The 12,863-nt window shown below is 37.7% G+C and overlaps 1 protein-coding gene across 16 annotated transcripts in view; it reads right to left on the bottom strand.

Moving 5' to 3' along the window:
• Positions 1-12,863, bottom strand: part of LOC107313615 (PDZ and LIM domain protein 5) — a 111,356-nt gene that overhangs the window by 33,925 nt on the left and 64,568 nt on the right. For 8 of the 16 annotated variants that reach the window (XM_032444027.1, XM_032444035.1, XM_032444030.1 and 5 more), the window contains exons 7-14: positions 12,411-12,583; positions 10,842-10,878; positions 8,490-8,519; positions 6,844-6,969; positions 6,011-6,127; positions 1,752-1,952; positions 863-949; positions 44-199 (exon numbers count right to left, since the gene is read on the bottom strand). In XM_032444027.1, coding sequence (XP_032299918.1) covers positions 44-199; positions 863-949; positions 1,752-1,952; positions 6,011-6,127; positions 6,844-6,969; positions 8,490-8,519; positions 10,842-10,878; positions 12,411-12,583 — 927 coding nt within the window. Of the gene's footprint in view, positions 1-43; positions 200-862; positions 950-1,751; positions 1,953-3,484; positions 3,509-6,010; positions 6,128-6,843; positions 6,970-8,489; positions 8,520-10,841; positions 10,879-12,410; positions 12,584-12,863 lie in introns of all 16 variants that reach the window. The other 8 variants (XM_015862004.1, XM_032444034.1, XM_015862007.1 and 5 more) reach the window with 5 other exon arrangements.

The raw sequence follows: 12,863 nt of genomic DNA, 5'->3' as shown, positions 1-12,863 counted from the left end.
TTAAAGCAAACTATGAAAGGTTCCCTTTAGAGCTGATCTCTACCTGGCATGGACAGCAATGGCAGCAGAAACGGCAGCAGCAGCCATACTCTTAATTTTTGATCTCTGCTTAAAAGGAGAAAAATCAGGAACAGGAGCAGTTCCAAGCTTGGCCGGACTTCCTGAAGTACTTCCCAGAAATACTGTTCTAGCACACAAGCTTTGAACCAACAGAGAAAACAAAGAAAGCAGAAAAGATTGACAGAGAAACAGTACAATACTGTACAGCATTAACTACTGGAAAGTGATGCTACCGTAGGTTACCAGCTCTCAAAGATTTCAGGGCAACATATTAGCAACTTCAACACTAACACAGAAAACAGCAATTCTGCTTTTACCTACAAATAAGTTTCCACTCATCAAGTCAGAGATCAGCACCTACCAGCTTTCCAGCTGTCCACCCTAGGCTACACGTCACCCTCAGCTTGTTCCCAATGAACCCTCTGCCTATGACTAATTCTCTATGGTGTCAGTGGTAAAAGTCCTAAAAGTCAGTTAGTTCACTCCATATTTTTAGAATAAATAAACACTAAAAATGTTGATAGAACTGCAGCACGCTTCTCCCACCCCTTAGCATTTCCCCTATTATCTCGTTGGAAGGAACATCAGCTCTATGCTGGTGATATATAATTCAAGTTCTTTTTTGGCCACAGAATTGCTGTGTATTTTTTAAATCACTTCAAAAATTAACAGAAGACTCCAAATACCTCCATTTATACAACCACATGTTACAGTCCTTCTTGGATTTACACACAGAAATCTCTGCTTGAAAATGATGCATACCCCCAAGCAGTCTGCCATAGCTATGCCTTGAAAGATTTACCTTGTGTGACTTATGGATGACTTAGACTGACAGCTTGAGATAATACCAAAAGCATTTGTTTCGGAAGTAGGCACAGATGCATCATGCCTGCCCAAAAGCAGTAGGAGAAAAAACGAAATAATTAATCAGATACTTATTATACTTCTAGAGATGTTAGCTAAAGCTCAAGAGAAGTTCATTTAAGGATTTCTACAAGCACTCCTGAGCCAATAAAAAAACAGGTATGGTTTAATATCCTTAATTATTAAGTACTAGCGTGCTAATCTGCATGTTAGAAGGGTAGAACAAATTGTTCATTGCAATTGAATGAACCCACATACACGTATCCCCCTTCCCAGTGCTCACTCCAATAAAGTCTTATCTTCTAATTCTTCTACCCTCCCTCCTTTCAGAAGGAGTAGGGGTGAACGTGAGGGAAGCCATCTTTCACTATTGGTAACTACTGGGAATAATTAACGCTCTGCCACTTCACAAGTCAATGCCTGTACTTTGCTCCAGAACTTTCTGGTTACTGGACAAATCAGAAATGTACATTTTATAACACAGATAACAAAACTTTGAAAGGCAGGTGAATGATTTCTTCAACTTCCTAAAACAGTCACCTTCCTATCAAATCTCCGGTCTATAACTTTAACTTATCTTCCCCCATCTAAAGGTCACTCCAATTTCTGATTTACTTTTTCAGTTTTTGCTTAATAGATATTCCAGTTGCTAGTTGCTGTATTCATTTAGAGAGCAGCATGAGGGTCAGGAGATGGCTGTGAACTGCTCCAGCTTGACAGCATTAATACAAAATTAAATAATAATAATAATAAATTAAAAAATCAGGCGAAATCATACATTAAAATAGAGCTTTGACTGTGACTCTTAACAGTGGTTATCCTTGTACCTGGCAGGATGAGGAGGCACAACAGGGTTTGCTTCCACAGATGGGGCTGCAGAAGGTGACTGTACGGCTGTAGTGGTTGGCAGAGGTGGCTCTGAGGTCTGTGTAGCCACACTGCACTTTGCAGGGAGAGGAGTCTCTGTGCCAGCTGTGCTTGGCAAAAGGACTGATGCATTGGGAGAGGGCAACTCCGCAGTTATTTTCCTAGTTGATGTTAATTTGATAAAAGGAAATGGTAATGAGAATATACGTGCATAATTTCCCATCAAATTTTTGAATACTAAACAGTAACAGACAACTCCTTCTAGATGGTACTCCTGCATCCTCTGTTAAAAGAACGAGCAAGTAGCTCTAGAGGGTATCTTTTTCTTCCCCAGGAACAAAATATTAATCCTTTGGATATTAGACTATGCTGAAATGCATTCTTTGGAGCATTTTTAATAGATGAAGTTTGAGACCTTAAGACTAGTCTTGCTTAACCATGGAGAGTTGAGCAGAGAGCATGCTGATGAGGTTCTACAAGAGCAAGCAGAGTCCTACACCTGGGGAGGAATAAGCACATACATCAGTACAGGTTAGCAGTTAAGCTGCATGAAAGAAGCCCTGCAGAGGATAATGCAGTTGACCTCATGACCAACAGGTTGGCTGTGAGCCAGCACTGTGCCCTTGTGGCCAGGAAAGTCCATGCTGTCCTGGGATGCATTAAAAGATGAGTGGCCTGAAGCAGTATTAGGGAGGCGATCCTCCCCCTCTACTGTGCCCTGACGAGTTCATGTCTGGAGTACCATGTGCAGTTATGAGCTCCTCAGAAAGGGAAATTCTAGAGAGAGTCCAGCAGAGGATTGCAAAGATGGTGAGGGGCCTGCAATATTTCCCTTATGAGGAAAAACTGAGAGAACTTGGACTGTTCAGCCTGGAGGAAGAGAAGACTGAGAGGAGGTCTGATCGGTGCTTATAAATATCTAAAGGGAAGGAGTGAGGGCAGGCTCTTTTCAGTGGTGCCCAGCAACATAGGGCAATAGGCACAGACTGGAACAAAGAAGTTCCATACAAATATGAGAAAAATCTTTACTTTGAGGGTGACAAAGTGGTGGAACAACTAGCCCTGAAAGATTATGGAATCTCCTTCTCTGAAGATATTCAAAACCCACTTGGATCCTTTCCTGTGTATCCTGCACAGGGTAACCTGCTTTAGCAGGGAGATTGGACTAGTTATCTCCAGAAGATCCTTCCAACCTCCATGAGTCTGTGAAAACAAACTCTTAGGGTAGTTCTAAGTAATTACTCAAAAATATACTTGAACAAGAGCACAATCTGCATATTAGAAATTCTACCTAGTATAAGGAGGTGTCACTTTAGACACTGTGGCCACTTGGCTGCTGGTGTTTAAAACCTGATCAGTTGGAAGGGGACGAAGTTCACCCTTGAGTAAGGCCCCCAAAGGATTCTCAAACAAAAGTCTTCTGAAGTAAAAGAAAGCAAAAGGACAAGTAGTGTTCACTACAGGAAAGCAGCATTTTCCCCCATGTTTTATTTCCTCCTGCTTTTAGTTTCGCAAAACAACCATAAAAGATTTGGCAGTTTTGGTTCCGGTAGCCTGGGACATTTCCTTACCCCCAGCCTGACACTCACTTCCCAACTAAATAAGCAGCTCCCGTCTTTGCAAGGTTCATTTTTCACATGATGATTACAGATGGGGCAATTTGTTTAGGAAAATCAATGTAGAAATGTCAAACCTGATAAAAGGGTGATCTGTTGGACTTCAGGGAGGTACAGAAGCAGTTAAAACAGTTCACAACAAATACAGAGCACGCAGATTCTGGCCTTTTCAGTAATTGCCCTCAAGTACTGCTTAACTTCATAAAATATCTTCATAGAGCTCTATAAGTCATAAAAAGGAGCTTGAAATATGAAAGGAGAAGAGAAATGAATCACAATGGGTGTATGTTCCAAAAGGAGAGCAAGCAGACTCCAAATCTTATGCAGACGTGCATACTCATTGTATTTTCATTTCTCACTTACTTTGGCAGCAGTTAGAAAAGGAGTAAGGAATGACTTCTGGAGTTTTCGCAGAGAATATTCTTGGCTCTGCACTAATCAGAATCCATACAACAAAAATCTGGATTAATGCTTTCTACTTAATGCTAACTCTGACTATCAGGAATAATTTCATTAATGAAAGGATAAAGTAGGTCTGTAAGCCTATAAAAAGTATTTACATAATACAGTAATCTAAAGACTTGCTGGCACTGCTTCTGCTTTATATTAGTTTTATTTCTCAGGATGTGCCAGATTCTGTGGTTTACAGAGTCTGAAGTTGCCAGGATGACCATTTAAGGTGACTTTTTGAAACTTCCTGGAAAGGCTCCTAAATATTTCATTGCTGTTAAGCTTATAGAAGGATATTGCATATATGAAATTGAGTAATAATATGCTATAAATTATAGTAATTGGCTATATTGTCATATGTCTACTTTAAGCTTTCATTAAAGACATAAAACTACAATTAAAAAAAGCAATATGCTTTATACAATGGAGTCTGCTTTATAAGCAGCGAACCTAGCTTTAATCCAGTAATCACATCCAGACCCTTCTTACATTTCACAGCAAGATCTTTCTCCTTCTTGGTGGTTAGGCCGTGGGTGGTACAAATCGCAGAGCTTCAGCCAAGAAAAGACAGAGCCCATTAGGAAAATAAATATCTATGCTAGTAACTGACAGTAAATGCAGGGCTTTCGAGGCAAAAACAAGTCTACTGACCTTTGGATAGACTGCATCTGCATTACTAAAAATCTGATAATGGCACCTGGCAATTATTCCATATGGATTTCTGATAGTTGCTGCTTTAAAAAAATACAGGATTTCTGGAGATCAGTTTTGGGTGTATTATCTATCCTTAAGAGCACTTCAGTAGCAACACTGGCTCAGCAACAAAATATAAACACCAGATATAGTTGCTATACAAATTATCTCAACTTGAGAAAATAAACAAAACTGTATAGTTTCATCAAGTAGTTTACATTCTCCTTCCCACACTCAATTCTAATTCTTCTGTCTCCGGCACATTCCGAGCAAGAAATACTAATCTAATTTTTTTACTGCTTGCGTAAGTGCTTCAGCTCTCACCCTGAACCATATTTTCAGATTAAATACGGTTATAATAACTTTGCCTCAAATTAATATTCTAACCACTGCACCTGTTTATCAGTATATAAATTTCCCTCTTAAATGCTGCATGTGATATTTGAAATTAATTAATACTAGGAGGGAAGGAAGGGAAAAATCTATCTCAATACGCTGAAGTGTAGCTGCACACACTTTGGAGAGGAACAAGTTGCTTATTACCTAACTCATCAGTAGGCAGCTGCTAACAGGGGTCACCAAACACTGCTGTAACTAAATTAAAGAACAAACAAATAAGCAAAGTCTGAAATTTGAAATACTAGTGTCTGTAACAATTTCCATAGTGAAGAAGCACCTACGCAGCACACATTCGGAAATGTTAATTGCACTGCCTTGAACAGAAGTAATCTAAACTTCTGCTCTAAGGATAGCACTGTCTGCAAGGATCAGCACAAAATACTGCACCCCTGCAGTTGTCAGACCTCATCTCAGAACGCCTTCTAAAAAGGATTAACAGCCATTATGCATTTTGTAAAACACTGTCACCCTTGTCTCTCTCAAAAGACAGAAACGACTGTCTGAATGCGTATCCTATAATCTCCTCCACGTGGATTTTTTCTCCAAAGCACAGTAACTGAGCACAAATGTTGACAAGAATCTGTCTTTATTCATGTTCAAAGTGTTAAGGAAGGAAAAGAAAGACACTGACAATTTGCTTAGAACTGCAGTACACAATCCATCAGAAAATGCTATGGACCTCCAATAGTAGCATTAAAAAAACTCCAATCACTGTCACAAGACTTACACCCAAAGATGATCTCCAAAATATCAAGAATAGTGTCATTGAAGCTACCCAAGGCCAAGGACAGAAAAATTGCCAATTTGAGGTGTTAAGCAGTTCAGGGAACAAAAGCAGCCCCACTGACAATACATCTATATGCAATAAGCGTTGTTCCATATATTAACAAATATCCACAAAATTGTTCACGAATTTGCTTAGCATTTTTTCATTTCTCTTCTCCATTCCTCTCCTACCATTTCCAAGAACGTCGCTAATGAACAACAGATTAAAAAGACAAGTTTAAGTGAATGACAGACAGCTCTCCATCCCACAAGATAATGAAATCTGAAAGATTTACCTCCCAGGAACTGTAGCATCAATGTGTTCAGTGAGTCTGGGAGATGGGGCACTGCTGGGGGAGGACTCTGCTATCGGCAGAAAAGCTGCTGCAGACTCCGGTCTAGCACTGTTTTGACTCCATTCACAGTAACAAAACATACAAAGATTTTTAATCCATATTGAAATAGTGTGCCAGACAGGATATGCAGTGCTTAGAAACATTAGTGAATTGTAAAAAGAAAAGAAGTTTATAGTGAAATAGAAATGGGAGATAAAATGAAGCACAGTACTCCTAAGAGGTGTCACACTTTTAGTGAAGGGTGAGAAGCATCCTGCTGCTTATCAATTCAGAAAGCTAAGCAATATTTTCCATTAATAAACATGGAACGCACACATTTATTAATGGAAAAAAGTTTTTTAGGAAATACTGGAAAAGAAACAGCCAAAAGTGCTGGTGGTACTCACTCCCTGAGTTCTATTTACTATCTGATGTGACCTTCTGGGATGTTAGTTTTGTGAAGATTACAGTGTGCATTTCTTCCCCCTTCCCCCCCCCCCCTTTTTTTTTCAGACAAGAAAATAATCTGGAAAATATTGCATTAGAGGTGCATTATTGCATCTCTATTAAAAAAAAAAACAAAAACAAAAAAAACACCCACCAGAAATCTTATTTTAATATACAAAACTAAAAGTGAACAACCACTAGGTCAGAGCAGCCTAAGGTAGCCAAACAAGTAGAGTTTGTTTTATTTATTTGAATTAGCATGCAGAAATAAGAATCTTATTAAAGCAGGGACCCATACTAAGTGCTGAAAATTAAATAGGTAACGTAGAAATGACCAGGTAGCAGACCTCATAGGAATTAAAGATGTAGATGGCACAGGTGGTATCTCCAAAGCCTGGGTGGCCACAGAGTTTTTACTCAGATTAGTAGAGGTATCCTGGGCTTCTGCTCTGTTACGCAGATCTGTAGGTATTCTTTACAGGTATTTGTGACAAGGAGAAAAATAAAAGAATCACACGATTTATTTCATTACTGATAACTGAGGGACAAATATTTTCCAGCAACTATACATTAGCCAAACTATGAATCTGGATCCAGTGGCTCAAAATTATATAGTTAAAAGTGAACACCACATACTGAGAAATAGGATACAGTGGAGTTAGAACTGAGCAGTTCCTAATATGTGTAAATCAACTAGATTTTCCCTTTCTAAATTTCAAGTAACTGTCTTAAGAGCTGTGATCTACACATTTTACTGATGACTCTCTATTTCAATTTCCCGTCCCCCCAGGTAGCTGAAAGGAAAAAAAAGAAATAATATATCTGTTTATCCGCATACATATCCCTAGGAGCTGCAGTTTAGCGAGAGAGAATATTACTAACAGCTCACATGGCATTTGTCTTGGACAGCATCCACAAAGTTGTAATATTAAGCTGTGACACTTGTCAGTAGATAGTACTGATGGAAGACAATTTTCTATGCCATTGCTTGTCATACTCTCTCTTTTAGGTGATGACCTAGACTTAAGTCTACTCCTTTATTTCAATAACAACTTCAGAACATTTTTCTGATGCTTACTGGGAGTCTGACATGACCTACGGCATCTCATCCACATCCAAGTGGAAAAGCTGTCAATTATTTTGGAAACAGTAACAAAGCCCAAAATCTAACGTCAAGGAGTGTTATGTAATGGGGATACCGGGAGAAGAGATGGCAACTTCATAGTAGTAAATGAAATATGTTTTACACGTTCATATAACATTTTTGGGAACTAGTTTTTTGTTAATATGAATTCATAAAAATACAAAACTTTAGGTAGCCTTACTCAAACTATACTCATACTCAAAATTGAGTGTAACTGTCTATGTTTAATTTTAATTTAAACAAGGAGTTGTATGCTTTGGATTATCTATAGTGGCTTTTTCTCTTGTGTCTCTTCTTCAAAAGAAGGAAAGCTCATTAACTCTCATTCAGGAACATCTTCCAAACATAGAAATACTCAAAGGCCAAAACCATTCTATGCTTGTAAAGAATACTTCATAGAGAAACTAAGATATAGTCTCTCACGGTTTTCATTGTACTGATAGCTTCAGAAACTCCTGTCTTCCTTTCCATTCATAAGACATTTTTTAAACCAAGCATAACAATTTTCACACACAGTTTCACATTCCTAATTCAATACACAGAATTCTGTCAACTGATCACACTGCAGCGTATGTGCTCTTCAGTAACATTTAGTTTTAGTAATATTGTACTTGGACAACTGAGTTATGTGGTAGGAAGAAACAAGCTGATTGGCACTTCTCATCAAAACAGCCTTCAGTGAAATTACTCAAGTACTTTCCCGAATTCCCCTTAAGGAGTTAAAACAAAAGGTGGGTAATAAGTGAGATGCCTTAGTCCATCATTACTGGTGCAAATGTAATACTCTATGCTGTGCAATGTTATCCATCCATATCAGTGATTGTTAGAATTAGATAACTTGTCTGTTACCTGAGCTCTCCATTCTGTGTTATTTTTTTCCTAAAGATAAAGTGACAAATACAGTAAGATAGTGTACTGCAAATCAGTATAAACCATCTGGAAAGTAAACATAGGTGTAAAATATCTTCATTAAAGGTGTCAATCCCTTTCAATTTACCAACTTGCGCAATTAAAACAAAACAAAATAAAAACAAACAAGCAAAAAAAGTCCCCCAAAACCCCACCACCTATTTCTACATGAGTGCTTTCTGTGAACATCCATCAGTTTACAAGACCAATTTCATAAGAACAACTTCTAGAAATGCTTCAGAAACTACAACCCAATTGCAACAATTCTCATGAAACATTTATGAGCGATTGGGTTTGTATATGTGCCTCACAGTTCCCATATGAGGGTTGAAGCTCCTGTGATTCAAAAAATGTAGACAGGTGATGGTGAATTTTACTTAATTGAATTCTTACTTCTGCAGTCACACAAAAGGTCAATCATTTTATCAGTTCCTGTAAGTCTCGTGGCAATTTTGAAAACACAAAAAAAATGTAACACATTTTGAACATGATTATAAGCTTTGTTGTTTTGATAATTTCATACAGTTCAGAGAGTTTCTAACATGCAGCATGAATGTGATTGTTCCTCTTGCTACAGTCTGCGAAGGTGTAATGAATTTACAGCTCTTTGCATGAGTTGACTACTCAAGGAGTCTAAGAGACTCAAAAGAAAAGAGACATCACTACGTTAAAAGCAACTTTTATTAAAATACTCTTCAAGCTTCAGAAAGCATAAATTAATGAAAGTGTAGCTACTATAATACATTATTTTACAGGAGAACCACAGAGCCATGAAGCTTTTATAAACACTAGAAATCCTAAGAGCTTCACTCTGAAATAAATAAATAGTACCGTCTTGTCTTGCTCTTGTTAGAAGCTATGTGTTGAAGCTCTTACAGGTAAGGTACACAGCAACATTCTGCTTGTTTTCTTCTAGCTTTTCTACAATATGAACAGTTCACTATAAGCTGCAGAATCTTTATATTTAGCTTGCAGTTGGAGCAATAACTGGCAATTGTTTATTATTATTACTACTTTCATTCGATTAAAAGCAGTTTGTCTTCTTGTTCTACTTTGTAAAACATTTACAACCGCTCTAAATTAGACTTGCTGAAAATCTAGTGAAATTCAAGACAATTATCATGGTAAGTACCGCAGTCTGAAGTAAATGCATTCAGCCCTCTTCATCCTCTTCCCCTACCCCTAAATCAAAGTAATACCATTTCTTATTCCCTCATTTGCTGTTTTTTGCTTTCTAACAACCTACAGTAACTCAAACTTAGCAATGCAAATGACTCTTTTAAAGGCAAAAAGAACTGCAATAGCCATCTTCTCCCTCTCATTGGGACACCCAAGTTGTTCTGTGATAAGTACGTGGTTTCTTTTGTTAACTAGTGACTAGCACAAAAACATTTTCATCTCAGTTTTTATACATCAGTAGGAAAGTGTTAGAAAAGTATAGAAAAGGCTAGAATTTCTCTCTCAGTGAGGCTAATGAAATACATTTTCTATTTTATTTTATTTTTGCAAAGCTGATGGAAAAGAAGAAAGGAAGTGTTTGTATTTTGCTTTTGCAACTTGGGTAAAATCACTGGACATTAAGAACACGTGCTGAGACTTCGTGGTGCCAGTCACGTAATTTTGTATATTTGGGGCTAAAGACGTGGATGGGGAGCTTTTCCCTGTGGAAAGAAGTGACAGAAGAAAAATAAGAAAAAGAAAGAAAGAACGAAAGAAATTTTGTCTCAAGCCGTTGCACAAGTGGGCATGCAATCTCCATGCACTACTTATATCCACACATCTCCTTCCTGTCTTTCAAACTGTTGGCTCCAGTGTTAGATAATGTCAATAGGAAGAGTTCCAACTGCACAAATAGTAAGATTTAGTCACTACATCATCCTCATACCAAACAGCACTTATCCCAAAGCAAGGAGACAGATGACCCTCATTCAGTCTAGAACAGTAATATTTTCCAGCTACATCTTGAAATCTGATACACACTTTCAAATCAAAAATGTCTGGTTAGATTTAGAAAAAGAAAACATGTTGACAAGCTGACCTTGCACAGAAAAGCAAAACAGTCCAATTTTTTGGAAAAGCTCAAACTCCTGCACAAATATTAACGCTGGGCTGTTCAAACAGGGATTTTAAAAGGTTGACCTACACAGAAAGGTCTTGATTTTTACATGCTGAATTACATGGCAAAAGAAGCAACTTTTTAAAAACACTCAAACTTCACACATATGCAAAAGTAACACTATCAGTTATGAAGACATGCATATATTAAAGGAATAATGTAAAACATGGACTCACTTAGACTTCTTTGCACCTTCATGTTCCGGTTCTTTCACTGCATGAAAACAGAAAATTTTGACTTCATAAGGCACAAAAACAGCACTGCCAAACACTAGGATTCTTCCCTGTGCGAAAGTATTCACCCCAGCAGGAAATTACATGCAGTCGTGTTTGGATTCCTCGATTCTAAATATGCCCCATGGGAAACAAGATATGTCTATAAATTTGAAGAGCCTCTTTGCCTGCACAATCACTGTAAGGTGGTTCTGCTGGTCTCTGTCACATATCTTGGCCCTCTATCCATGAGAAAGTAGAGAGAAAGGGAGTTGAAAAGGAGTGGAATTTTAGAGGCACTTGTTTTGGACAAAATCAGAGGGTTTGAGCGGGGTGATAATTCAAGCACCTGCCTATATGGCTATGACTTATCAAGGTGCTAGAGGACCACAGGTAGAATAACAAAATCTCAGCCTGGTTTTAATTTTGGTGAATATAGTTGCAATCACACTTTTGTAGTATTTATCATAATTAGATTAGAACACAGATGTATTGTTTGATATTGAAGTCTTTTTCTCACAGGGATAGAATTCAAAGAAAGATAACAATGCGATACTAGACTAGTACAGCACAAGACTACCAAGCAAAATATTAACTGTCTGAATTCAGAATGCTGTCTCACACAAAGATGCTAATCCTCACTCAGTGAGATATTATCACTGGTAACTAGAGTAATTCTACCAGAGAACTGATAGCTGATTTAATCAAATTTGCCCCCAGGGAGGGAGTCCACTTTACTCACTGCCTTTATTTTATTATTATTAAAATATTCACTTATCGTAGCACTAGCTATAAAAAGCAGAAAAAACCGAAATTGTCTGAACATAACAGACATCAAACATTCTGATGCTATTTCTGGTAACTTCTATATAGTTTTACAGATATCAACCAATAAATCACAACCAAGAGCATAAAGTGAAATTCAAGATCTACCATAAAATTATATGACTGGAAAAGATCTTTTCTGCATTTTCAGTTTCAATCTATGGTAAATACAGACATTATATCATAAGCAGAGGATGGAAACATGCCCTGGGAATAAACTGAGGAGCTATGGAATTGTGTTTCTGATACATTAAATCATTACAGATTGTGTTCTTTCATATAATCATCAAAGATTTTCTACATGCCTGAAAAAAAGCTTTAGTTTTTCTTTCTGAAGTGCTGCAGTTGAACAGCAGCATTGCCATTCTGGTCATGCAGAAGGGGAAAGAAGTAGCAAATAGGTATTTGTCGACTATTTTAGGAGCAGAAACGATAACTTTATAATCTACCTAGAATGTACTGATTCTCAGATCAATAAGAAATAATGCCTACTAATGCACATATCTTAAGTTCGAGGAATTTGAAGAGTTCTCTAAAAATATCTTCCTTCTATAGTCTTCTGAAACTGTCTTCTGCCTCCTTGGCATATTATCCAAGAGGAGAAAAGTAATAAGTGTGACTGAATCACTTTATTATTTTCCCCTACCAGCTTTAAAAAACACCTATCTCCCCATAGCCTTTATCTTATTTCCTTACAAAGCTACTTACTATGATCAGTGCCGGTGATCTGGGCAAGGATACGAAAAGAGCGTGACTGGGTGGTTCCTGTCCGGGGATGCCAGTCTTCAGTGTCTTCAATCAGCCGCTTCTTGCTGGCATCACTGTGAGTAGGGGTGTGGTAGAACTCCGTATAGGTATCCACAATGTGCTTTCGTGGGGGGCTGTGTTGAAGCGAGAAGAGAACAGTGAGCTAAAAATTTCTTCACAGGCCATCTAGGTTAGGGTAATTACAAAGACATGGGCAAGAACTGTGGCTTTTCGCAGCATTTAAAGGCAGCTTCTAAGTCTGAATATAGCATCTGAACAGAGACTCAGTTCTCTGAAGAAAAATACAATTTGATAATAATTCTATTCCAAAATAAAATATTTTCCTTTGTTTCATTACTGGAACATTTGAAACTGTAAATGACAGTATTATCAGGATGTACATATATAAACATT

This window comes from Coturnix japonica, chromosome 4 (genome assembly GCF_001577835.2).
Source record: "Coturnix japonica isolate 7356 chromosome 4, Coturnix japonica 2.1, whole genome shotgun sequence".
NCBI classification, from domain to species: Eukaryota; Metazoa; Chordata; class Aves; order Galliformes; family Phasianidae; genus Coturnix; species Coturnix japonica.
This window is presented reverse-complemented; position numbering and strand designations above follow the sequence as displayed.